The sequence below is a fragment of the Balaenoptera ricei genome, chromosome 3, assembly GCF_028023285.1.
Source record: "Balaenoptera ricei isolate mBalRic1 chromosome 3, mBalRic1.hap2, whole genome shotgun sequence".
In the NCBI taxonomy this organism is placed as follows: Eukaryota; Metazoa; Chordata; class Mammalia; order Artiodactyla; family Balaenopteridae; genus Balaenoptera; species Balaenoptera ricei.
The window spans coordinates 59,863,727-59,890,880 of NC_082641.1; the positions used below are offsets into that span (position 1 = coordinate 59,863,727).

The following is a 27,154-nucleotide window of genomic DNA, read 5'->3' on the forward strand; positions in this document are numbered from 1 at the left end:
ACAGTTACGTGCACAGGGAGGATGCCATGTAAACATGAATGCAGAGATTGGGATGATGCATATATAAGCCAAGGAATGCCAAAGACTGTCAGCACACCATCAAAAGCAACAGAAGGAACCAACCCTGACAACATCTTTATCTGGACTTCTAGCCTCCAGAACTGTGAGATAATAAATTTCTGTTATTTAATTCAGTAAAGTTGGGGGATACAAAATTAACATAGAGAAATCTGTTGCATTTCTACACACTAACAACGAACTATCAGAAAGAGAAATTAAGGAAATAATCCCATTTACCATCATGTCAAAAAGAATAAAATACCTAGGAATAAACTTACCTAAGGAGGCAAAAGACCTGTACTCTGAAAAACTGTAAGATACTGATGAAGAAACTGAAGATGACACAAACAGATGGAAAGATATACCATGTTCTTGGATTGGAAGAATCAATATTGTTAAAATGACCATACTACCCAAGGCAATCTACAGATTCAATGCAACCCCTATCAAATTACCAATGGCATTTTTCACAGAACTAGAACAAAGATCTTAAAATTTGTATAAAAACACAAAAGACCCTTAATAGTCAAAACAATCTTGAAAAAGAAGAACGGAGCTGGAGGAACGACACTCCCTGACTTCAGACTATACTACAAAGCCACAGTCATCAAAACAGCATGGTACTGGCACAAAAAACAGACATATAGATCAATGGAACAGGACAGAAAGCCCAGAAATAAACCTGTGCACTTATGGTCAATTAATCTATGACAAAGGAGGAAGGGATATACAATGGAGAAAAGACAGCCTCTTCAATAAGTGGTGCAGGGAAAACTGGACAGCTACATGTAAAAACAATGAAATTAGAACATTTTCTACACCATATACAAAAATAAACTCAAAATGGATTAAAGACCTAAATGTAAGACCAGATACTATAAAAATCCTAGAGGAAAACATAGGCAGAACACTCTTTGACATAAATCACAACAATATATTTTTGGATCTGTCTCCTAGAGTAATGGAAACAAAAGCAAAAATAAACAAATGGGCCCTAATTAAACTTAAAAGCATTTACACATTAAAGGAAATCATAAATAAAACAAAAAGACAACCTACGGAACAAGAGAAAATATTTGCAAATGATGTGACCAACAAGGGCTTGATTTCCAAAATATGCAAACAGCTTATATAGCTCAATATCAAAAAAACAAACAAACCAATTAAAAATGGGCAGAAGACCTGAATAGACATTTTTCCAAAGAAGACATACAGATGGCCAAGAGGCATATGAAAAGATGCTCAACGGCGTTAATTATTAGAATAATGCAAATCAAAACTACAATGAGATATCACCTCATACCAGTCAAAATGGCCATCATTAAAAAGTCTACAAATAACAAATGCTGGAGAGGGTACGGAGAAAAGGAAACCATCCTACACTGTTGGTGGGAATGTAAATTGCTGTAGCCACTATGGAAAACAGGATGCAGGTTCCTTAAAAAATTAAAAATAGAGTTGCCACATGACCCAGCAATCCCACTCCTGGGCATATATCCAGAGAAAATGATAATTTGAAAAGACACATGCACCTCAATGTTCACTGCAGCACTATCTACAACAGCCAAGACATGGAAGCAACCTAAATATCCACTGACAGATGAATGGATAATGAAGATGTGGGGTGTGTGTGTGTGTGTGTGTGTGTGTATAAAATATGAATATTACTCAGCCATAATAAAAAAGAATGAAATATTGCCATTTGCAGCAACATGGATGGACCTAGAGATTATTAAGTGAAGTAAATCAGACAGAGAAAGACAAATATATGATACCACTTACATGTGGAATCTTAAAAAATGATACAAATGAGTTTATTTACAAAACAGAAATAAACTCATAGACACAGAAAGCAAACTTATGGTTACCAAAAGGGAAAGGGGGTGGGGGAGGGATAAATTAGGAGTTTGGGATTAGAGGATACAAACTACTGCATATAAAATAGATAAACAACAAGCACCTGCTGTATAAACCAAGGAACTAGATTCAGCATCTTATAATAACCTACAATGGAAAAGAACTCATATATATATATATATATATTATATGTATACACATATAATATATATATTATATATATATACACACATATATCTGAATCACTTTGCCATACACCTGAAACATTGTAAGTCAACTATACTTCAATTAAAAAAAAAAAAAAATACACCCAGTTTGCGGTTCTTTGTTATGGCAACCCTAACAAATTAACACATTTTGTAATTACATAATTTTGGATAAGCTATTTCAACATTCTTGGCTCTACATTTCAACTGGTATCTTTCTTTATATTTTTCCTCTTCCAAATCCTCTCACCAAATATTTTAAATATTTCCCACTATATCTAATTATTTGAGTTACATTCCAGTTACCTAAAGATGGAAGATAATTATTTCCAAATGAACTGCTGAACAGATAATATTAGTTTCTAAAGGCATAAATCTTAGTAGTATAAGGTTCTAATTTCTTTAGAAATTCACTGGCAAATGCTCCTCAAATGAAGAGAATTATCAACTAGTATCTATCTAATGCTTTTACTGGTCGATATACCTTCCTCTCTCTCCTTTGGTTCTTACTAACACAGTTCAATAGAGCAAAATTGCACATTTGATAAAAAGTGAACTTCTTGGACTTCTTACTAATCTGGAGTTCCTCGTATGATGATTAGTTATGGCCCTGTTCATTTTTGGTGAGATCCAATTTGCTGAACATCAATTTAAATCACAATTTTTTCCTTTAAAATCCCACATTCGAAAACTTTAAAAATTAAAAAAAATTTTTTCTTCCAGTTTTACTGAGAAATAGTTTACTCAAAAACTGTTTAGATTTGACTACTCTTTATTTGGCACTTTAAAATTTTTTTGTTTAATGATCCTTTTCAATTTTGAACACTTCCTTCCCTTTCTTTTTCTTTTTTTTTTTTAATTTAAATTTAAATTTTATTTATTTATTTTTGGCTGTGTTGGGTCTCCGTTGCTGCACGCGGGCTTTCTCTAGTTGCAGCGAGCGGGGGCTACTCTTTGTTTCAGTGCGCGGGCTTCTCATTGCGGTGGCTTCTCTTGTTGCGGAGCAAGGGCTCTAGGGACGCGGGCTTCAGTAGTTGTGGCTCGTGGGCTCTAGAGCGCAGGCTCAGTAGTTGTGGTGCACAGGGCTTAGTTGCTCCGCGGCATGTGGGATCTTTCCAGACCAGGGATCGAACCCGTGTCCCCTGCATTGGCAGGCAGACTCTTATCCACTGTGCCACCAGGGAAGCCCCCTTCCCTTTCTTTTACATCTCTGTTGGCTTCTTTAATTTTGCCAGGATCTTTAAATTTCCTCCCTTCTAACCTCTACCTACTTAAGAGCTCCTTGGCTTAAAATTTTTTTCAATGTAGCAGTAAACATTTTCATTACCTTTCAGTTTTCCGTCTGGGAATATTAAAACACTAAATTGGTGAATAAATTTTACTATATCCAACCTATAATAAGAATAATACAAATCCCATTCATTTGGTAATTAAAGAAGTTTTATAAGATAGTAGGTACACAAAGTCAGATACCTAAGGTAAGACTTGGGACTATAGATAGAACTTAGGCAAACCAATTCTAAAGACATTACTATTTCCATTTTACCAAAAATCTCTACCTACCTAATTCCTGAAACGTCTTCTAATCTCAGTAGCTACAAACAAACCACTTCTTTTATTTCCACAAAAGGATCATTAGCAGTTTAAAGAACTGATTGATATATTAGCAATATAATTTTAAATATGGTACAAAAAGGCATAGACAAACCAATTGAAGAGAAGAGAGTCCAGAAACAGCCTCAAATACACATGGTAATATAATATACAATAAAGGTAACATTTCAAACCAGTGGGGAGAAGGTGAATTTTTCAATTAATGGTATTAGACTACATGGTTAGCCATTTGGGAAAAAATTAAAAAGCTAAATTCCCACATCCCTTCTTATACTAAAATAACTCCCACAGGAATCAATTCAAATGTAAAATTGTAGATGAAAATGTAACTACATTTATATAGAGTTATAGTCTTTGAGTTATGTTTTAGTTAAACATAACTAAATACAGAAGCCATAAAGGAAAAGGTCAATAAGAGCATATAAAATTTTTAAATTTCTTTTAAGGCTTAAAAAGAATATAAAATAAGGAAAGAAAAAATAGACAATGACAACCTGGGGGGAAACATTTGCAATAAATATGACAAATTGCCAAATATCATGATATAAAGAGCTTCTACAAATCAATAACTGAGAAAGAGATGAACAAGCGATAAGAAGAGGAAAAAATGAATTATAAACCTAAGAAGTTACCCTCTTGAATAAAAAAGTGCAACTTTAAAATAATGAGACACCATTTTTATCTAGCAGTTTGCCAAATATTTTAACATTTGCCAAAACCTGACTTCCTCAATACTTGAGAGGGACTTCCCAGGTGGCACAGTGGATAGGATTCCACACTCCCAATGCAGGGGGCCTGGGTCTGATCCCTGGTCAGGGAACTAGATCCCACATGCATGCTGCAACTAAGACTTCGCATGCAGCAACTAAGGAGCCCATGTGCCGCAACTAAGAAGCCCTGGAGCCACAACTAAGGAGCCCGCCTGCCGCAACTAAGGAGCCCGCCTGCCGCAACTAAGACCCGGTGCAACCAAATTAAAAATATATATATTTGAGGGTATGGGGAAATAGGGACACTCATGCACTATTTGTAGGAATGAAAAGTGGCACTTTGGAAAGGGCATTTGACAGTAACTATAAAAAAATTTTAAAATACTATGTATGTTTGTTTCAAGAGTGTTTGTAGTAAAACAAATTTAAACATGATCTAAATTTCCAAGAACAGGGAAGGGGCAAATAAATAAGACATGGTACATCCACAATATTCAACAAAATGCAGTAAATGTCCAAGACATATTAAAAGAAAACAAGGTGCAGAACGATAGATTTAGTATGATGCTATCTGTGTAAATGAAAATGAAGGATATAAACAAATAAATGCTTATATAGGCATACATAGTATCTGGAAGGACAGACCAAAAATTTGACTTTGGCTATGTCTTGAGTGCAGGACTAAGAGTAAAGAGAAGCATTTACTCTTTAAACCTCTTCATGCCACAGATTATATTTTTTTACCACACGTACTTTATTTAAAAACAGAACTTAAAAAATAAATAACAGTTTAAATACTCCATAAACATTGCTTTTGATCGATGAAACACAACTAACATATATTGAACATCTACTACATGGCAAGTTTTGTAGCAGGGACTGGGTCTTAAGCAAATAACTATTAAACTATAATAATTGAGAAATTCAACTTTCTACAAACATTTATTAAATATACAAATAGGTGATTTCCCAAAAAGTGACAGAGTACTATTTTTCCTCTCATTAACTTATTCCCAATCCCTTCACGTTAAGAATTATTTCCAGGTAACAAATTCTCCCAGGAAATACTTTGTTCCTTGAAAGTATTTCACTCAATTTATTATCACATAACTAAAGAACATGATTTGAATAAGGAATGACTTAAATGTTAAGCTAAAATAATAGTGAATTTAACAATGAATTAGGTTCTATCAGAAAAGGTGGGCTCAAACATTAGGTTCACCAACAAATAATAAATATGTTAATGAACGGTTACAGTAAAGTCACAACTCTTCAAGTCCAGATTTCCTCATATATGAATACTATCAATTTCATAAGGATGTCATGTGCACAAATTCAACCATATTTATTCTTTGCCTTCAGAGATGAATTGATACATATAATAGCCCATATTTAAGAAAAGCAAAAGACACCTATTTAACAGAGGTTAGTATTACATTTTAAAAATTTAACTCAAATACATACTGTATTTGTAAACTTCATTCTGAGAAGTTCACTGAATTCAGTTATATTTTGTAATTTCCTTGAAATATTAACAGTGAACTTATGAACCCACAGAATAGGAACAGAGTTGAAGAAGTTCAGGAATATAAATACTTGTGTTTCTCCATACCACCTGGTTAACTATAGCGAAGACTAACTACCACTCAGATTCTGCTGCTTCATTCATTTTTTTTTTTTTTTAACCTTCTCTACTACCACTTAGCCCAGTGAGTACTTCCACTAGGTCCCTTCAATGTTTTCAAATTGTCTTGCTTTCCTACTCATTTCTTTGATTATGAACCACAATGAAAAGTTCTATAAGCAAATACAGATAACAAAAATACCAAAATAACAACAATAAAAAATCTACGAAGAACTAACACATTGTTTTTTCCTGAGCAGATGCAATGTAAATATTTATTAGAAGTTTTTCGTTTCCCCAAATAAGCCATGCACTATTACCATAGTCCATAATTCAAGACAGGATAACTAAATTTAAACTAGCATGGTACTCTAGGAATACTACTAGTTAGGAAACAATAAAGATATAAATTATTTTCAAAGAGTCTAACAAGCACTGTAACTAACAAGCATCCAACAATATGCAAAAGAAGGAAGAAGGGGAAGAACCAAGAGAAGACATTTCAGAATTGTAAAGTACATTACTATCCATGATTCTTTCCTCTAGCATGAATAGTGATCTATCTCAAGAGAAATAAAACCCCAAAATATTAACTATCAGTAGATACAATTTCAAAAGTACATTATAACATACCACATACCAGTCCAAATAAATAGTGAGCCTTTATGTCCAAACTATTTCTTCAAAATTGTCCATAAGAATGGAGAGTAGTAGTTTCATTCTGAACATTTCCAAACAACCCCTCTATAAGTTTTTCCAACTCAATATCCAACTAAGCTTTTATTTTCAAACTCTGAATATATAAGAGGGGCAGAATGTATGAAAAGTGATGGAAAAATACTATATGGTTTTACTTAAATGTGTAACATAAATATATGTAAGTCATATTTAGATATCAACACATAATCCAAAGTACACCATTTATCTTTATAAACAATATAAACTCTATCGTAACATGAATTCTCTTTGAATGTATCAGTAAAATCTATGATTGTTTTAACACACCCATTTTTAGATTTTAACTACAATAGCTTCCTTAACTGACCTCCATTTAACTGACCTGCCTTAGACAACACCTTTTTTTTTTGCCCTTTATTAAATATGTCTCGACATGCTGAGCACTCTCAACTAGTACGCTATTTTTAGTATATTCAGGCACTTCTGGCCCACTAGTTGAGTTACATGTTTAACAAGTCAGTTGGTTGTTCCTAAACCTGTTTATGCCAGTTTACTTGCTGTAGTTCTTACATAACTTAAACATCATGTAAATCTATGGAATACAAGAGCAAAGAGAGCTGTTTCTATGTAAACTACATTGAATGCAAGCTAAGTAGAATGACTCAATAAAGGTGAGTCATTCTTTTAAAAGGTATTAAATTAAATAAAGGTGAGACATCTGTAAAATATTAGGGAAAAACATTAAAAGTCAAAAAGAGGAACCTATATTTAGGGTTTTTCAAAAGTATCTTTAACTTTTTATTCCACTTTAGAGAATCAAAACTGGAAATTGCAAACCAGGCATTATGGATATAATACTTTACACAAGAACAACTTCTCTCAACTCCATATTCAAAGACATACCATTAGCTCTACATCAAAAAGTTGGTAAGTGAATTTAAATTTATATATTTTAAGTCAAAATTTTAAAATGTTAAGATACGTATCTTTTTATTTTCCTGCTTTAACTTTTTCAATAACTCACCAAGTAACTGTCCCAATCTATCAGATACGAAGCCATCTAACATCTTTTTTTCTGAAGCCCTTGTTTAATGGCTTGCTGTAACCAACTAGATAAATACTACATGTCTATATAAAATAACAGTATGTAGTAATACACTATAAAATAATTTTATGGAAAAAAAAATTAGACTGCATGCTCCACAAAACAATCTGTTTTGTTCATAGACATATCCCAAGCCCCTAGAATAGGTTCCTGGTGTATCACTTATGCTCAATAAATATTTGTTGAATGAAGGAGAACAGGAGCTTACCGTGATGACAGCCTTGCTAAGACAGATGGATCCTCTACAGCCATACTCTGTCTCATCTTCAGATTTGTAGTAACTCAGAGTATTATTTTTCAAAATTACCCAACGGTCCTGCCACCCATGAATGTAGTTTGTCCACTGGAGGAGAAGAAAACAAAAAATTAAGTCAGTATTTTAGAAATCCAAACTTTCTGAAACAGCAGTCAATCTAAGTTTAAAACCAAAATGTGAAAAGTCCTAACTTAATTATAAACAGTAAAAAAAAAAGTGAAAAGTTAAAATTTTCCAGATTGCATATAATTTTCAGTAATTTCTACAAAATTATAAATAAAAGATAATAAAATATAACATTTTCTTGTAATATTTGAGGAATAAAAGTGAAGCACACTTCAGTTCAAAATTCTGCTTTACTCTTTGTGTGCTTTCATCCTCCCCTCCTCACCACCTTCAAAACTCTTAAATTGTTTTGGTCCCTGCCATAAATGACATATTCAAGAGAAAAGTAAGTTTGGCTATACAGTCTGTCATTCTCCTACACCAAGTACTGCATGAAGCCCTCTAAATCAACAGAAGTAGAAGTCAATCATGGCCAAAACTCTATTTTTGTTGTAAGTTATTCCTACATGAAAATGTATGATGTTTACGACTACATTAAAGTAAAAATAGATTATTAATCTTTAGTAAGTCTACATCAACTTTATTTTTACCTCCACAGAACTCAATATTATAGAATAGTTAATTCATTTTCTAAGTTTCTCTGAAGATCTATTTTTCAAACTCAAGAGTAAAATACAAACATAAAACTGGTTTTCAAAAACATACGTGGATTATCCGTTTCCAGTACCTACAAATGGTTTCTGCGTTGCTAAAGTTTCGCTGCTGCACAGTGAAGATCACAATCAATAAACTTGCAAAGGCAGAAATGTAACCTCTATGGGAATTGTTGATATTGCATATTTTTATGCTCTGGGGTTTTAAGTACAGACAATTCCAAAAACTATCTGCTAACCCAAAAACTATCTACCAAAAACTAACTCTAAATGGATTGTTAAAAGTATACTGCATTGGCTCAGAGAAATCTTTTCTTTACTATTTCCTAATTCCACAGGTTTGAGATGGTTCAGCTCTTATATTTTCTAAACTCCATCATTACAACCCCTCCCTAAAAGCTTATCCATGCTGGCAATTTAACTCATTCTTTCCTGAGGGCTCTCTAATCACTATTTCCTCATTTTAACTCCCTGCAATTTACTACCACTTAAGACAGTGACTTGAAATAATGATGGTTACATACAAAACTAAATTTACCTCCACCCATAGGGTGCACATCCCCCTATGTTCCTATTTCTTTGGCTATACTGCTACTGCCACAGCCATTCAGACTCAAACCTGGCTCAGCGTTCCTGTACTGTATGGACAGAGCAGTGGATACAACATCAGAGAGACTCAACTACTTTTACGAGCTGTGTGAAAAGTTCTGACAAATTATTTAACTTTTCTGAACTTCAGTTTCTTTCCTCAGTCATTTGAATGGGTGAATAAAATCACGAATACACCTACTATATTCCTAGGAGATACTCAATACCTGACTGTTCCTTCTTAATCTTTATAGCCCATTATCAACTCCTATTCATCTTTCCTTCCCATTAAACCCTTAAATTTGACTCCATTATTTTCAAGTAATCCAATCAAATTATCAGGTTCCTGGATTCCTGAGAAGGCTTAATAACCTTACCTCTGATATCTTCTGCTATTTATTTCATAACTTACATAATCTTATTTATTTATTAGGCATATTTTGCTTACTTATCTTACATATTAACCTCATTGAGCCTCCAGCTCCAAAACTTACATGAACAACTCCCAATTGCCTGTAATACAAATCGTTTAGATTGGCATACCTTAATCCTACCTCGCTTCCAATTACTGCCCGTCAGAAAGCTACTAGCTGTGATTGTGGTCAAGTTACTTACCTGTTTGTTTGTTTGTTTGTCAAACTCTACCTCTTAAAGTTGTTTAACATTAAGCAAGAATAGACTTAGAACACTGCCAAGCACACAGTATTTTCTCAGTTGGAGGCAGAGCTATGCATAGCTAATGAAGCTTAGAAACCTTCAGGGAAGCTCACAAGAACAGACACCTTCCAAAGTGACAGAAGGGGCCCTAGAAATCATGTGTCCATATTTTCATATTATTTTCTTACAGAGGACCCAATAATTACATAAGCTGCAGGATTTACGCAGAAAATGTTAACTCCTATTCACAGCTAGAAGGCAGATTTTTGCCTTTTCTCTACCCTCATAACATTCCCTTGCTCTTCCCCATTTAACAGAGACAAGGCAATATGCAGACACTGCAGGAGAAGCAAACATTCCTGCCTCCAATAGTCCAGCAAGCATAAATTCAAGAGGAAAAAAAAATACATTTAGAATAAGAGTCAGAAGCAAGTTACAAATAAAATGCTATAGGAATTCAAGAGAAGGAGCTCTGGGATGGTTGGTGAAATAAGAAAAGTCTTCATGAAAAGAATAGTTGAGATGGACTCTACACATGGACGGAATTTCAGCCAACAGTTAGGTATGTGGAGAAAACGTTAAGGTAAAGATAAGATAAAAAGGACGGAGAGAATTCAGAAGGAATTGGATGAGACTGACCAAGGCTTAATTGCTCTCAAGTCCTACTAAGGCATGAATCTTTCCCCATCCACAATCTATCTTGATATTTGTTATAACCTAGAATTACTGTCTATCCAGTATTTTTGGAATTTATGTGCCTAAGAAGCGAGTCTGTAGAAAATATGTTTATATAAAAAAAAACCTTTGGGTTGGTGTACAAGTTTACTCCATCACCACCATTCCAAACTCACTCCATTTGGGGGGGGGGGAGGAGTGGGGGGACAAAACAAATTAGTATTTGGACTTAACTACATTACTAAGCAGAAGGAAAAGAACAGAGGCTGAGTTCTAACACTTGTTTAAAATTACCAGGTGAATACAAAGGCTGAAAATATATATGTACTTTAAAAGCATACATTCAATAAAAAATATTATTGATTAAAAAACTTCCAAGAAAACATATGCAACCATAAATTGTTAAATTTCAGGGAAATTTCCTTCATAGCTGTTAACAAGAACACCAAAACTACGTTGATTCTATATATGCAGCAACAATGAAGTTATTTACGAACCAAAGAAGTGGTCAAAAACTACATTTCTATACACTTAGATATCAAGGAGATAGTCTTCCATTTTTTTGTCATAAAGTATACACTTACTACACTGCTCTGTGTAAGTGATGGTCAGATACTCATATACAGTACATACTCAGAGCACTGGTGACTCCACCAATCACTACGATCCTCCTACCCCCCAAAAAGGGATGATCAATAGTTCAAAAGTACGGCTTGTTTTGTAAAATACCTGACACTCCACAATACTAATTTGGAAGTCTGCTTCTCATTTAATGAGAAAAAAGTGGTGAAATTACCTGAATCACTGAGAAGCAAAGAGCCCATTTCATAACAGTTCCAAAGAGAAATGTATACCTATTGCACAACGTGTTCAATACAGATTCCTAAATTACAAGATACATTTAATCCAAAGAAACCCTAGGGAGCTTCACTTTACTGAAAACTTTTCACTGAAATTCCAATAATGATCACAGTATCAACACACACCATAATTTTTCTGTATGCAAATGAAAGTTAACACTCGCAAGCCTTAGTTCTGACATACTCACGCATTTCTTAGGTCCTTTCTCAGCCTTCTAAAGACAATATAAAAGCTAATATGAAACAATTCCACAAACAACGTCCCAATGCTTAGCCAAAGTATGTATACTGGAAGCAGGGTGATTTCTTAATAGCCAGTGGCTGCACATGATCTAGGATCTTATGACCAGCTTGTTGAGAGACTGGACCTTGCTCCCCCTCTCCAAGTTAACTGCTAGCTCCAGCCATTTCTAAAAGTTTAACAGGAAGAAAGAAGGAAGTAAAAAAGACAATGTGGATCTTCTCATAGCAAAAACATTAAAAAAAAAAAAAGAAAAAGAAAAACAAAAAAAAACCCCAACAACAAACCCCAAACTATGTACTACCAAAAGAAAAGATCACCCACCTTCTCTCTTAAAAAGGGCCTCATCCATTTCAATTAATTAGCTTTCAAACTCTACAAATGACTATCTGCTTTGCAAAAATTTTGCAAAAGTGGTTTAAAAAAATTTAGGAAAAGTAAGATGTCTTTTCCTTACTCTGGCCCACTCACTGCAAGAATATTTTACTATTAAATAATGCTCTTCTTCCTGGACTAAAGGTCGGTCTCCATTCTGACAGGTTTCAAGTTACTATGAATATGAATATTTCTTGTACCTATCACCTGACTCTTCAATGGCTCTTCTCTGAACTCGGGTAAAGAGTAAGGGGAAAAGTACAAAACTCCTCCTCTCATTGAGATCTTTCACTACATCTAGCCTGGCATAGTTTACCACCTCAGATTTCAGCACCAAGCCGAGTTGCTCCGGCTTCTGTCTCAAAAGCAAGGTCTGCAGAAACCCCTCAACCCTATTGGCATCTCCGGACTAACCTCGTTTGAGAGATCTGAGGTGCACGGTTCCCATGCCCAGTCCTTCGGGTACCGCTGTTGCCCAACCCAAATTGCTATACCCGGACAGCTGCCGCCCGGGGTCCCAAGACACGGTGCGCATCCCGCTCCCAAACAGGATCCGGGGTTGGGACAGGTCTTTCCCGGTCCCAGACCGCCGAGCCCCAGAGCAGGCGAGGAAGACAGTCCCCTTCTGCCCCCACCCCCACCCCAGCCCTGGCCCGGGCACTCGTGCCGCAGTACTCGGGCCCACACCCCGGCACATTCCGCAGCCCCCGCCCCGGCAGAGTCTGTGCCTCGCGCCCAGCCCCACCCCATGCCCTCAGCGGCTCGCCTCGCCGCAGGTGAGTCTGGGCAAGAGGTCCTCGGCCCCGCGGGTTGCTCACCTTGCTGAGGACCCCGCAGCGCTCCACAGGCGGCCCGGACTCCGTCTCCGGATCCTCCTCCGAGCCAGACGAGTTCCAGCTCTGGTTATCCGACATGGAGGCGCGACAGCCAAGCAGGAGACCGGCCCCCGCTCCCTGAGCTGCGCCGGCGGAGGCGCCCAGTCCCCGGGGTGAAGGGTCGGAGGATGGCGAAGGAAGGAGTGCCCGCTCGGGAGCAGGAGGAAGCTGGAGGAGGGACGAAGTGCGCCCGCCGCGCCGCCGCCGCCTTCGCGCCTGACACCGAGCGGACCGGGGAAGGAGGACGAGTGGCGAAGGAAGCCTGCCCTTCCAGCCGTCCGCCGCCGCCGCCGTCGTCGCCGTCGCCGTGACCCCTGCGCTCTGCCCGGCGCTGCCACCCGAACTCAGCCCCCTCGATGCCAACCTCGGGGGAAACGAAAAGGGGAGGAAGAGAAAAAAAGAAAATCTAGCTGCAGAGACCCAGGTCCACTCATACCTCCGCTACCGCCGCCATCTTCCTGCCTGGCCCACTATTTACCCTCCCCTCCCCTCTCCCCTCCCCTTCGTCCTCCCATTCTCCCCCGGCTCTCCGCCCCGTCCTCCTCCCAACGTCTGACGCGACACGCCGAGGCTCGGAGTCCCCTCCCGCAACCTACCTCCTGCCCTCCCGGGTGACGCCGGGTAGAAAAGTAGGAGGAGCGGAGAAAGGAGAAGGAGGGATGGGGACGCCACTGTGCTGCATTCTGGGAAGGACGCTGCTCCGTACGCCGCGCAGCCTCCTGGGAGTTGTAGTCGAGGTCCTGAGGGAACTGGGGAGAGATCCGCGTTGGTAAGTTTTGCCGCCTTGGGGACGGGCAAGGGGAGGGTGGGCTTCTTTTGACAGTTGCGTGACCCGTCCCCTCGGCCGCGCTTCTATCTCAGCGTAGTGTGTTTATGACGAACTTATGGCGGGCTTGTGGGCCCGGACGTGAGATAACTCTGCTGAGGATGCCCGGGCTTGCCTTCCATGGCGGCTTCCCGAAAGCCCGGGAGCATCTTGCCGCTTGCCCGGACAGAAGTGTACCGGGCGCTTCCGCTTCAACCGGGGGCCAGGGGTTTGCGACCTCTCTAATGACTAGGGCGTTTCTTGCCGTCAAACCACCTCTGCGAATTTCGAAGGTCTTCCATCTCGCTCTTTAGAAGTTAAGACTTCACACGACGTTTCCCTCTTTAGAAGGAAGAATTTAGTCCCTTCTCACCAGAGCAAGAGCTTTTCGTTGTTAGATTTACAGAGTTTTTATGTGGAAAGTAATTTTGAAGATGTCAGGGAATAAATGACGTTGAAGAGTTGATAAAATAAAATAAGAATGTGAGATGAGAGCCTGGAGTTTTCTCTTAGTTGTAAATGAGTGTTTTCCTGACACCCAAGTTAACAACAATCTCTACTGACCTACCTTCCTCTGAAAGGAGAGGTTGGAATAGAAACTGTCATGTATAACAAAAACCAAAGTGCAATGATCGTATTGAGTAATAAGGGATTAGGCAATAGGAGGCTGGCTTTGCTTTAAGACTAGAATTGAATTAGTGGAAAGACCAATAGAAGATCTAACAAATCTTGTTTAGTCTCTTTGCATACATTATAAGGATAACTTTTATGGGGAGAGCTTTAACTTTGTAGCTTGAGTTCTTTCATCCTGTTTGCTACTTCTCCATCTCGTCAATTTTCTAATAATTGCCAACAGTAAAATTACTTATTAAACCTTAGAAAGAATACCTGCTTACTGCAGGTGACAGGAGAATAGAAGTGAAATTTTGAGTCTAGGGGAAAATGCACAGTGGCCAGAAATAGCTCTGGTAGCCAAAGAGGTCAACTTAACTGGGATCTTAAGGAAAAAAACGGAATGATGGAAAGTGTCTCTGAGAAGTACCTATGAATCTTTCATTTTCCTAGATTTACACTTAAAAATGCTGGATCTATTGTAAATCAGTTACAAATCATTTTTCCATTGTGAAATCAAATGACAATGCATAATTGAAAGCCATTCAGATGAATAAAACCTTGAGATAAAGCTTTTGAAAATACTTTGTCAACATTAATTAAAACATAATCCAAATTTTGTCATTCAAAAAAGAAAAAACCCACTTAGCACATTTTTCCTCTTTATTGAATTAGTAAATTATACCTTTAGAATATCAAATATTGTAGCAATTAAATTTTGCTTTGCCTTCCAATTACCTAATATAGTTGACGTCCTTTTTCTGATTCTTTTGAGCTCTAGGTTTTAAAATGTCATTAATCTCAAGGAAATGATTGTGAATTGTTGAGAACTCCACTTCATAATGCAATTTAGAATCATGGGAGCATAGTATATATTTATTTTTATTTTATTTAAAAAATTGTTTTGGCTGCGTTGGGTCTTCGTTTCTGTGAGCAGGCTTTCTGTAGTTGCGGTGAGCGGGGGCTACTCTTGGTTATGGTGCGCGGGCTTATTGTGGTGGCTTCTCTTGTCGCGGAACATGGGCTCTAGGCACGCAGGCTTCAGTAGTTGCAGCACGCAGGCTCAGTAATTGCGGCACAGGGGCCCTAGAGTGCGCGGGCTTCAGTAGTTGTGGCGCACAGGGTTAGTTGCTCCGCGGCATGTGGGATCTTTCCGGACCAGGGATCGAACCCGTGACCATTGCACTGGCAGGTGGATTCTTAACCACTGAGCCACCAGGGAAGTCCCTATATTTATTTTCAAATGGAACTTTTTATTGTATTTTATGAATTTCTTTTTTTAAGAAAATATTTTTTTATTTAATTTTTTTGCTGCATCGGGTCTTAGTTGCGCCACGCAGGCTCTTCATTGTGGCGCACGGGCTCAGTAGTTGCGGCACAAGGGGTTAGTTGCCCTGTGGCATGTGGGATCTTAGTTCCCTGACCAGGGATCGAACCCACGTTCCCTGCATTGGAAGGTGGATTCTTAACCACTGGACCACCAGGGAAGTCCCTTATGCATTTCTAAATTGTGTGATTGTAACCACCAACACTAATATGACTACAGTGCCCACTTAATCAGTAGGGAATTGTTTCATTGTATTTAGAATTAATATGAGAGAAATTGTCTTTTTAAAAATGTTTTTGTGGGACTTCCCTGGCAGTCCAGCGGTTAAGACTTCGTGCTTCCACTGAAGGGGGCATGGTTTCAATCCCTGGGGTGGGGGGGAACTAAGATCCCACATGCCCCATGGCATGGCCTAATAAATAAATAAAAGCTATTGCCACATTGTCTCTCTATACTTACAAGACTATTTAAAAATGTTTTTAAGTACAGAAGAATTTTTGTATATTGATCAGAATACCACATTAGAGGTTGGGATTCACTTCATTTTTGCTAATGGGAAGAAATTGCAATACAGTAGTAAAATACATGAGCTTTCTCTTTATGGTGGGAGTGACAGCTTCTCAGTTTTCTCGCTAACTTAGAACCTTCCCCAACTTTCTTGTAGATATTCCATATTTTCTCTTTTAGTAGTTTTTTTTTTTTAAACTCTTAAAACTTGAATCCACCTGGGATTTATTTTTGTGTATGGAATAAGGTAGGAATTGTTTTTTAAGGACAGCCACTTGGCCCAACATTTTATTTAATAGCCTATTCTTATGCTTATATTTATGTGATACACAAAATCTACATATACCTAGGTCTGTTTCTGGACTCCATTCTTTTTCATTGATCTACTTGTCTGTACCTGTGCTAATACCATACTGTTTTAATTATTTAACTTTATACTATTTTCGTATATAATACCAAAACTCTCCTGATGTCCTTTTTCATTTGGATATTTTTGTATATCCTCTCTTCCAGATGAATTTTAGAACACCTTGTCAAATTACATGAAACACTCTATTGGAATTTGGATTAATAATGCACTTATTTTATGAAGAAAATGACATCTTTACAATATTAACTCTTAGCCTCCGTCAGGCACTTTACATACCTGATCTAACTTATTCCCTATAAACCACATAAGGTGAGCGTTGTTGGCCTCATTTTAAGGATAATGAAACTGAAGCTCAGTGCTGCTAAGTAACTTATCCAGTGTCAAATAGGTACTAAGTGTTGGAGTTAGGATTTGAACACAGATCTGATTTTAAAGATCATACTCTTTTCCTTGCTTCAGAATACCTCTAAAAGTGGGAAGAATTGTGTAAATAAATAACATATCCTGTAGATGAGTATATCAGAGCAACTATGCTCTTAATTCAGCTAATGATTTTGCACATCTTTCATTTACCCACTGCTTACATCTATGCTGTCTTATTTAACCGCAATATAGAATTTATTATTGCTATCCTATTTCTATTATTATTTCTATTTCTAATATTTCATATGAAGAAACTGAACCCAGAGAAGTTAAATAACTTTCCAAAGGTCATACAGCAGTAAAGAGCATAGTTGCAGTTTGAGCCCAACTATCCTGATTGCAGCATTCATTCTCATCCCACTAGAGTTCTTCAGTTCCTCTTCTTTCTCCCCATCTTCCACTTCACCTCATTCTCCCACCATTTTTCTCCACAAAACACCAATCCCAAAGCCTTCATCCCTACCTCACTCTCGCACTGCAATGACACAGAAGCCAAAAACCCAGAGGTACTGGAAGTGAGAATCTTGCAGTTTTACTGATCAACAGGTAGAGGCCTGGAAGGGAATATCCAGTCGCGCCTCCCCCCAACTCCCACCCCAGATGCGATGCGCGGATTGTGGGATCCTAGTTCCCTGACCAGGGATTGAATCTGGGTCCTCAGCAGTGAAAGCGTGGAGTCCTAACCATTGGACCACCAGGGAATTCCCGGGAATATTTCTTCTTGATGCAAGAACTGTAGTAGGAGAGGATGTCCCAAGTTGAAATTGAAGACATTGTCTAATGTTTTTAAATGATGCTATAAAAGCCTTTGTTAGTATCTTAGCCTGCCGTAACAAAATACCACAGGCTGGGTGGCTGTGGTCCCTCTTCCTCTTCTAATAAGAACACCAGCCCTATTGGATTAGGGTCCTACCCTTATGGCCTCACTTAACCTTAAATATCTCCTTATAGGCCCTGTCTCCATATACAGTCACATTGAGAGTTAGGTCCTCAAAATATGAATTTGAGGGGAACACAATTTAGTCCATAACAGAGCTTGTAGGTTCTGTATTCCCACAGTATTTATTACGGTAAAGATGCATTTGGAATTAAATAGGCCTTTTTAGCTAACCTGGGAATTTAACTGTTCTTTGTAATCTTTATAATGCTGTTCCCAACTGAAACATAGCTAGTTAAAAACTGGGGATTTACATAAGAAACTTGATTTTGAAAACTTAGAGATACTAATCTATGAAATAGAGGTAATGATCTATGAATAGCAACAGTCTAAAAACTAAAGTACAAGTGAACAAAATACAGCATATGAATAAAACAACTGATTTTTTTTGCCCTATTTTAACGTCTTGAATAATAATCTGGGTGGTGAAATTATGGACCACTTGAATTTTTCTCTTTGTACCATTTTGTATGAAAAAAGTATATCATGTGAGTGTGTGCATGTGTATATGTATCACTTTTGTGAGAAGAAATGGTAATTATAAATGATATAAATTAAAGATTAATCTCTTTACACACAGTGTTCTAAATTAATTTTCAACTTAGAGTTGTTAATGTCCCTGTTTTTCCATACATTTTCCTCTTTACCATCAAGAGAATTGATGATTACAGGATTTCTTAAAAAGGCCCTATCATTGTCTTCAGAGTTATTTTCCCCAAGCTGCTGACCCCTATCCTTCACATTTTGATACATACATAATGACAGTTATGTCACAACTGCTGTCTCACTGACAAGGATTATATGAACCATCCCGATTTTTTAAATGAAAAAATGTGTGTTCTTGAAGCAGTGAAATATGGTACAGTCAGCCTTCCCTATCTAGGGGTTCCGCATCCTCGTATTCAACCAACCTTAGGTCAAAAATATCCAGAAAAAAAAAAAAAATTCTAGAAAGCTCCAAAAAGCAAAAGTTGAATTTCCTGCCCACCAGCAACTATTTACACAGCATTTACATTGTATTCGGTGTTATAAGTAGCCTAGAGATGACTTAAAGTATACAGGAGGCTAAAATACTGCACTATTTTACATAGAGGTCCTGAGTATTCATGGATTTTGGTATCCGCAGGGGGTCCTGTAACCAATCCCCTGTGGATACTGAGGGAGGACTGTACTTGGTTTTTTAAGCATTTCCCCTTCTTTTGTCCTCCCTAAGAGCACTATTTGTGATTTTTAGAATATAAACATATACAGACAGTCCCCTACTTAAAATGATTCAATTTAGGATTTTTCGACTTTATGATGGTGCAAAAGCAACACACATTCAGTAAAAACCATCCTTTGAATTTTGAAATTTGATCTTTTCTCAGCCTAGCAACATGTGACGTGATACTCTCTTGTGATGCTGGGCAGTGGCAGCAAGCCACATGATCATGAGCGCTTAACAACCCTTCTGTACCCATACCCCTGTTCTGCTTTTCACTTTCAGTACAGTACTCAGTAAGTTACATGAGCTATTTAACATTTTATTATAAAACAGAGTTTGTATTGGATAATTTTGCCCAACTATAGGCTATTGTTAAGTGTTCTGAGTACATTTAAGGTGGGCTAGGCTAAGCTATGATGTTCAGTAGATGTATTAAATACTTTTCCTACCTAAAGTTATTTTCAGCTTACGATGGGTTTATTGGGACATAACCCCATCATAAGTCAAGGAAGATCTGTGTGTGTGATGGGGGGGACACTCTACCATTGTGCAAATTGCATTTTTAATTTAACAGTATATTGTGAACATCTATTTCGTAGCGTTCGTTTTAATGACTGCATAGAATTCCTTTCTTGATGGGCAATCAACATTTTTCGTGTTTTGCTATTACAAAAACGCTATAAAGAAACACTCGTTTAACTTTATTTTTGTGTACTTGTCTAGCTCTTTTTGGGGGGTAAATTCCCAATAGTGGGCTGCTGAAACAGAGAATATGTACATTTTACAGTGGGAGACTATCAAATTGTCCTCAAAAAAGTTTGCATTAGTTTACGCTGCCCAGTAGTGTGTCTGAGTCCTTCCTCCCCGCCCTCCCACCACCCCTCCCTGCCCCAATACTTGAAGACAAAGGATGGTGGTAGGATAGCATTTGAGCAAGCTATTGGAAGGAGATAATGGTAGGAGGTTACAATTTCAGAATGAACCACATTGGAATACTTTTATCGATGTTTATTTTGGTTGACCAGTCGGATATTATACTATTATTGATCTTATCAAGGCTCTTTGACTGAAGGAATCAGAAATATGTTTGGGGTAGCTCAAATAAGAGAATGTTATTGTTGAGATCTCTGAATCCTCAGCTGGGCCTCATGCACGTACTTCAATACTTGGAAAATGAGGATTTGGTGTTTTTCTATTCATCTCTGGGGCTTCATGATAGCTTTCATCTCTATGTTCTTGTGTTCTCAATCTCAGTTTGTCTCTTCAAATCTCATCTTGCATGTTGTCCAACTTGTTTTAACTAGTGTCAGTTTCAGGGCTCTCTCAATGTCTCTTAGTTCGGATTCTTAAAAGAAATAGGTAGTTGGCCAGCCAGTGCTCTAATCAGCTCTTCCCAAAAGTGTGGAATGTAAGTCTACTTCTGTGGTTTGTTGGGAGTGGGAGGCCAACTGGAAACAATAGGCATATCTAGTATATATAATTTGCATTATATTCTAACTGTAGTGGTAGGAAAAGGGGCATTCTGAGGAGAAAGAATTATCTAACATATGTGAAAATCTCATTGTCAAGCACCACACAGATATTAATTCTTTTCAAAGGCATAAGCACATTAAAGAATCGTATAGTTTCTGCCACTATGGTGATTCTCCCTGAGTTCAGAGTGAGCAAGCAGACAGTGCCTGGGTGAATCCTAGGGCTTCATCCTTAATAACCGTATGACTTTGGTTGTGTATTAAATAAATGCTAACTTAATAAATGGCATTAGTATAACCAGTCTTTTTATTACTATGTATATCCCAATTGTTGTGGTGTTATATGCATTTGTAAAATGATATTTACATAAGTATATCAAAGTGGATATTCATTTATGTAAAATGTGAATGCGTCTATGTCCATTTCTGATGATGTAAGCACCAGTTTCAGAAATATTAGGGGCTACAAGAAACTTGCATGTATTCATCTTTTATGACATTATACAGAATTCTTTTGTGATATCTTTGTGAGTGTATTCAAATAAGGGGGTCGTATACAAACCTGTAAAGTGAATGTAGGAATATTGAGGGCATTGCTCCCCTATGTATCTTAAACTTTTGAGTTGGTGCAAAAAAGTGATTGTATTTTACCTGTCAATAGTCAACATCTGGTCTGCCTGTCTCCCAAATCAGTGATTTTCTCTTAGACTTAGATCTTTGCAGGTATATTCATATCCAGTGTAAGTAACCCAAGTGTACCAGTCTATGAATTAACTTAATTAAAGGATCTGTCAAGTTTTTTAAATAGTTGAACAAATTTTCCGGTTGCTGAGAAAAATACCAAAAGCCAATCGTAAAATCTAGTTGAATAAAAGAAGCCTTGTAGTTAATCTGACCAGTTTATGTGCATTCTTTATGTATGAATGGTCCCCACAGCCAGACAGCTGCAGAATTTCTCTCCTTCCTATATATGCTGGTACTATTTTTTTTTTCCTCATTCCTCCCCTTCCCCTGCATTCCTATTGTTTATATGTGTTGTGCATTACTATTGTCTGTTACTATTTTTCTTCCTTTTCTGTTCTTCCTCTACTGTAGCAGTCATTGGCAGTAGTGATGGGAAAAACAGAGGAGGGAGTAGGTGAGAAACAGAAGCTAGAAGAAGAAAAAGCTATAATAGAACCTTCAAAACATGCTTTCCATCCTGTTGTAATTGACTTATAGGAATAGTGAGAATTATGTTATGCCCATTCTTAATTCTTACTTCAGTCCTTTTTCCCACCTCACTATCTCAGGAGCCCCTAAAATTCTCACCATTTTCCCCAGCCCTGTGACTGCTCTTCATATCTTGGTTTCAAATATAGGCTTGATGTCCTTTTACTATATCCCAGTCTCATATTTTTTTCCTCAATTATGACTCTAAATGATTAGTAGCACTAAGTTAGGTTATCCCTGTTGTGATGATGGATATTTAACTAGGCACTGCCAATATTTACCTTGCTTACTTTCTTTTTCTTTGTTCTGTTTCTAACTATCCACACTCCGTTTGGATTGAAAGACTTTGTTTTATTGACATCAATTATTATTATTATATTATGTTCATACTGCTAGGACTTGCCTGTTACTCTGATCCTTAAGGTGAGTTTGCATATATATCTTAGACTCCCTTGTGTGTTGAATTTTTACCATTTAACTCTCCAAGGACAACTTTATTTGAGAGGGGAAGGGGAGGTACTCATTGATACCTTAATACACTGCATACAGCTACTTAGGAATAAGTCACATCCCATGGACAGTTCTAACATTCAGCATTAAGACTGATTTCAGAAACAGAATTTCAGAGAGCATATAGGCTACCCTTTTGTCCTGTTTCCTGTTGTTCAGAAGAGAGCCAAGTCAGGCATGTTCCAAGCAGAATTATTCTTTCTGTCTGTTGAATAAAATTGAAATTGTATTTCATTATCTTTTATTTATATCTATTTGGTTTTGTGCGTTAAAAAGTTGTCAGGGGTAGTTGTCATTTAATAGGTTTCACTATAACAGTAAAAAATCCTTTAGTCTAAAAAGTACATAGTGTACATATGTAATAGATGAACAGGGATATTAGTGTCCACTCTCTGCATGTATACATTTTCTTTCTGTTTTTCTCCCCAAGCTTTTGAGTCTCTAACTTTTAACCTCTTTTTATTACATTGAGAAATTACATTGAAAAATTATTTTGTTAATATGTTAAAGCCGTACTATATAAAGCATTGTGGTATTCTTAAGTATTGGTAGAATCCTCATGATAGTTATTTTGTAAATGTGTTTGCTTTCTGTTTTTCTCCCCAGCCCTTTCATTGTTTCACTTTTACTGTAATTTCAGATCCTCTTCTTCTTAGTCAAGTAAGCTGAAAAATATTGTTATGGAATATGCATGCTGTTATGGTGATATAGTTTATTAATATACAGTTATCTTCAGCTTCATTTAAAGTATTTATTAAAGAACTTGCTATATGATGATCCTGATTAAGGTGCTGTAAAAATGAGATATATATGACATCTTTCATAGACTCATTTTCTAGCATACAGAAATGTCTGTCTAAGAACGTAGACAATAATGCTAGACTGTTTAGAAATATAGACAAAAATAAGTAATAAAACTATTGATATGTTTTTAACAGTTACATTATTATTAAAGAGCAAGGAAAGCTTTAAAATTACCTGTCACATAGTGAGTGTTCAGTATATATGGATAAATGGAATAAGTTTAGTTGGTTGATGATTGAAGGGAAGTTGTAGGAATTGCAATTAACAAGACCCAGGAGAAAAATCACTAAGCACCATTAAAATTCATGAGAAACTAAAGAACCAAATTCCATCATAGTTTTTTTAAGGAAGAAGTATCATTTGTTAAGGGCCTACTCAATGTCAGACATTGTTTTAGGTTTATTACATTTAGTATTCATTTTTTCACAAAAATCCTGCAAGATATACATTATCCTTATTTTACATGTAAGGAAACTAAAGTTCAAAGAAGTTAAATAAGTTTTCCAAGGTCCTAGCTAGTAAATAGTCTAGCCTGGACTTCTGAACTTCAGAGGCTTATACTATGTACTTTTAATACATATACAGTTGTCTCAGTATCCTCTGGGGGTTGGGTTTGTTTCCAGGACCCCGAGGATGCTCAAGTCCCTCGTATAATAGCAGCATAGGATAGTTGGCCTGCCATATCTGCCTTCCACATCTGCGGATTCAGCCAACTGCAGATCCATTGGTTGGTTGAATCCCCGGAGGTGGAAACTGGGGATACGGAGGGCCAACTTTATTTAGACAAACAACAACAACTATGATTAGTATTATTAAACATTTAAGCATCTGTTACTTTCTAGGTATGTTGCATACTTTTTCTTTAGTTTGACAATTTTCTTAAGAGAAAATTCATCCACATACATTTTCAAGCTTCAATAACTTATTAGGTAGCCAGTCTACGATTTTTTTCTATGACTGATAACTAAAGGAGTGTGTTTACTAGCAAGACTATGTTCTAATTACCCATAAATAATTTTTTAAATTAATTAATTAAATTTTTGGCTGCGTTGGGTCTTCATTGCTGCACGCGGACTTTCTCTAGTTGCGGCAGGCGGAGGCTACTCTTCGTTGCGGTGCATGGGCTTCTCATTGCGGTGGCTTCTCTTGTTGCGGAGCGCGGCTCACGGGCTTCGGTAGTTGTGACTCGCGGGCTTAGTTGCTCCGCAGCATGTGGGATCTTCCCGTGAGATCTTCCCGGACCAGGGCTCCAACCCACGTCCCCTGCATTGGCAGGTGAATTCTTAACCACTGTGCCACCAGGGAAGTCCCTACCCATGAATAATTTAAGTGATCTCTAGAGCCTGTTGCAATCATCCTTTTGTCCAATGTTGATAAAGGAGTTATGTATTGATTTAACTCTTCTGTATCATGAAAAGTAGTAATTGGCATTTATTATCATTTTATTTTTTATATTTTGGAGTAATTTATGAATAATCTTGAGAAGTAACAATAAAGGAATAGTGAACAACATTGTTATTAGAAATTGTAATAAAAATCAAAACTTAGTAAACTTAGGTTTTTATTTCATATTTTCCTGAAATAGGTAATGTCCTTTGAAAGTAACTCTAGCTGCTCATCGACTTTTATGCATGATCCTGGAACTATCCATTTAAAAAATAAAGATCCCAGGGCTTCCCTGGTGGCGCAGTGGTTAAGAGTCCTCCTGCCAATGCAGGAGACACAGGTTCGAGCCCTGGTCCGGTAAGATACCACATGCCGCGGAGCAGCTAAGCCCGTGCGCCACAACTACTGAAGCCTGTGCTCTGGAGCCCGCGAGCCACAACTACTGAGCCTGTGTGCCACAACTACTGAAGCCCGCGCACCTAGAGCCATGCTCCACAACAAGAGAAACCACTGAAATGAGAAGCCCGCGCACCGCAACAAACAGTAGCCCCCACTCGCCGAGACTAGAGAAAGCCCGCGCGCAGCAACGAAGACCCAGCACAGCCAAAAATAAATAAATAAATAAATATCCCAGATTTCATATGCATCTTTAATAGATTCTAGCTTATCATTACTTCTGGTTCTTTATCTTGCACTTACATCATCCAAATGCAATGACATTAAAAACTTTGACCTCTCATAATCTTGTTAAAGAAAAAACAACCATTTTCTTTCCTTCATAATTGTAAAACATTTTCATTTTTATATTTATAAACACTAGTTAGGATGAAGGCCAATAAAGTTTTCACTTCTTCATCATCTATTTCTTTCCTATCCCTTTTGTATAATATCTGCATTAAGCATTTGTGCACTTACAAACTATATTAAGTAACTTTTAGTGCACAAACATCATAAAGGATGAAAGAACAGTGTCATACATCCTCTTAGCAAAATGGGATATTCCAAATTCTTGTTGCAAAGTATGCTGTGATGAAGTCCTTCCTGTTGAATGACAAACTGGGTGGGAATGCCATATTTGCTTTTTATTCTTAAAAGTGCATTGTTTACTCATTGATTTTTGAGTTTCAGAAAATGTATCTATTTGAATCATCTGAAATTTCAGTCTGAGATTTTGCTTATAAAATTAATTTCACCATCATTATAGTTTAGAATGCTACTAGTCTCTTTACATTTATCTTCTGATTTGTCTGATAATTGTGAAACTCTTCTGTCAAATTTCTTCTTTTTGCCAGTATGGGCAGAAAATGAAAAATTTAGAACTCTCAACTATGTTTAATGAAAACTACCAAAAAACAAGCCCCCAGAAACAAACAAAAAAAACCCTGCAAAAATAGTATCTTTATGCTTCTCTTATACTTTCTTTCAAAGATATGATACTATGGGCAACACAATAAGAAAACTGAAGAACCGTGTAATAGTGATGATTTATTTCACTACTAGATCATCTTTCTAGATGGTTCCATTCCATTTTCTTATTATTTGAAAAAATAATTGATTAGTAATGATTAAATAATTCCTAGGGTGATAAAATAACAAAATACTCAAGATATAGGAAAAATAAGATCCCTAAGATACCATAAAATATCTTCAGTTTATAGAGATCACCATAATGTATCTTCAATTTACAAAGGATTCAAATAGATCCATATAGAAATTGCAAGATAAGGTGAATTTTATTCTGATAAAAAAAGAATAAATTTTTTTTGTTCTTTGGAAGATTCCTAAAAAGGAATAAGATTTGAAATATCAATGCTTACAATAAACTAGCTCAAAGAAAAAAACTCGAAAACTAAAATTGAGTCTAATAGATCTTTGTGGTATACCAAGGGTTAATATGACCACATTCCTAATCTTATAACCAAATCTGAACTAGTTAGAGTAATTTTTTTAAAAAGTATAAAGTATATAATAAATATCTTACCTTAGGGACATCTCAATAGGTCATTTCTGTTGGAAATATCTAAAATATTAACAGAATTTTTCAGTTTTTCACATAAAAAATTCATGGCTATCATGTATATCCCATTGTAGCAAGCATTTCACAGTGGAACCATACTTTATACATCATGATCTAAGAGAGTTATCAAAAACCAACCGGAATTCAAGGGAATTAATGACCAACGTGGGATATTATTTACTTTAGCCTCAAGCAGACGTATTAAAAGATGTATGAAGTAAAGAAACGCTGGTAAATTCCAGAGACAAAGCCCTTTGCTTCTTTGTAGGGATTATTGCTAGTTTTTTGTGGAATGAGAACCCAAACTATATTGTGAGTAAGATTAGTATAATGTTCGATATTTCAGGTACATAATCCAAATAGATTTTGTAGGTCATAGTCTTGGAAAAGAAAGGTTGGGAATTTTTGAAGCCTTGGAAAGCATTTTTTCTCTTTCTCATTAAGGGAAATTTTAGAAAAAGAGAAAAA

The 27,154-nt window shown here is 36.9% G+C and overlaps 2 protein-coding genes across 5 annotated transcripts in view; one reads left to right on the top strand and one right to left on the bottom strand.

Moving 5' to 3' along the window:
* The window catches only part of CERT1 (ceramide transporter 1), a 131,439-nt gene extending 117,657 nt beyond the window's left edge, over positions 1 to 13,782 (bottom strand). The window contains exons 1-3 of one of the 3 annotated variants that reach the window (XM_059916595.1): positions 13,697 to 13,782; positions 13,044 to 13,452; positions 8,063 to 8,197 (exon numbers count right to left, since the gene is read on the bottom strand). In XM_059916595.1, coding sequence (XP_059772578.1) covers positions 8,063 to 8,197; positions 13,044 to 13,452; positions 13,697 to 13,782 — 630 coding nt within the window. Of the gene's footprint in view, positions 1 to 8,062; positions 8,198 to 13,043; positions 13,529 to 13,696 lie in introns of those variants that run through there. The other 2 variants (XM_059916594.1, XM_059916593.1) reach the window with 2 other exon arrangements.
* POLK (DNA polymerase kappa) overlaps positions 12,990 to 27,154 on the top strand; it is a 76,191-nt gene continuing 62,026 nt past the window's right edge. For both annotated transcript variants that reach the window (XM_059916591.1, XM_059916592.1), the window contains exon 1: positions 12,990 to 13,869. The gene's annotated coding sequence lies outside the window, so the exon portion shown is untranslated. The remainder of the gene's footprint in view (positions 13,870 to 27,154) is intronic.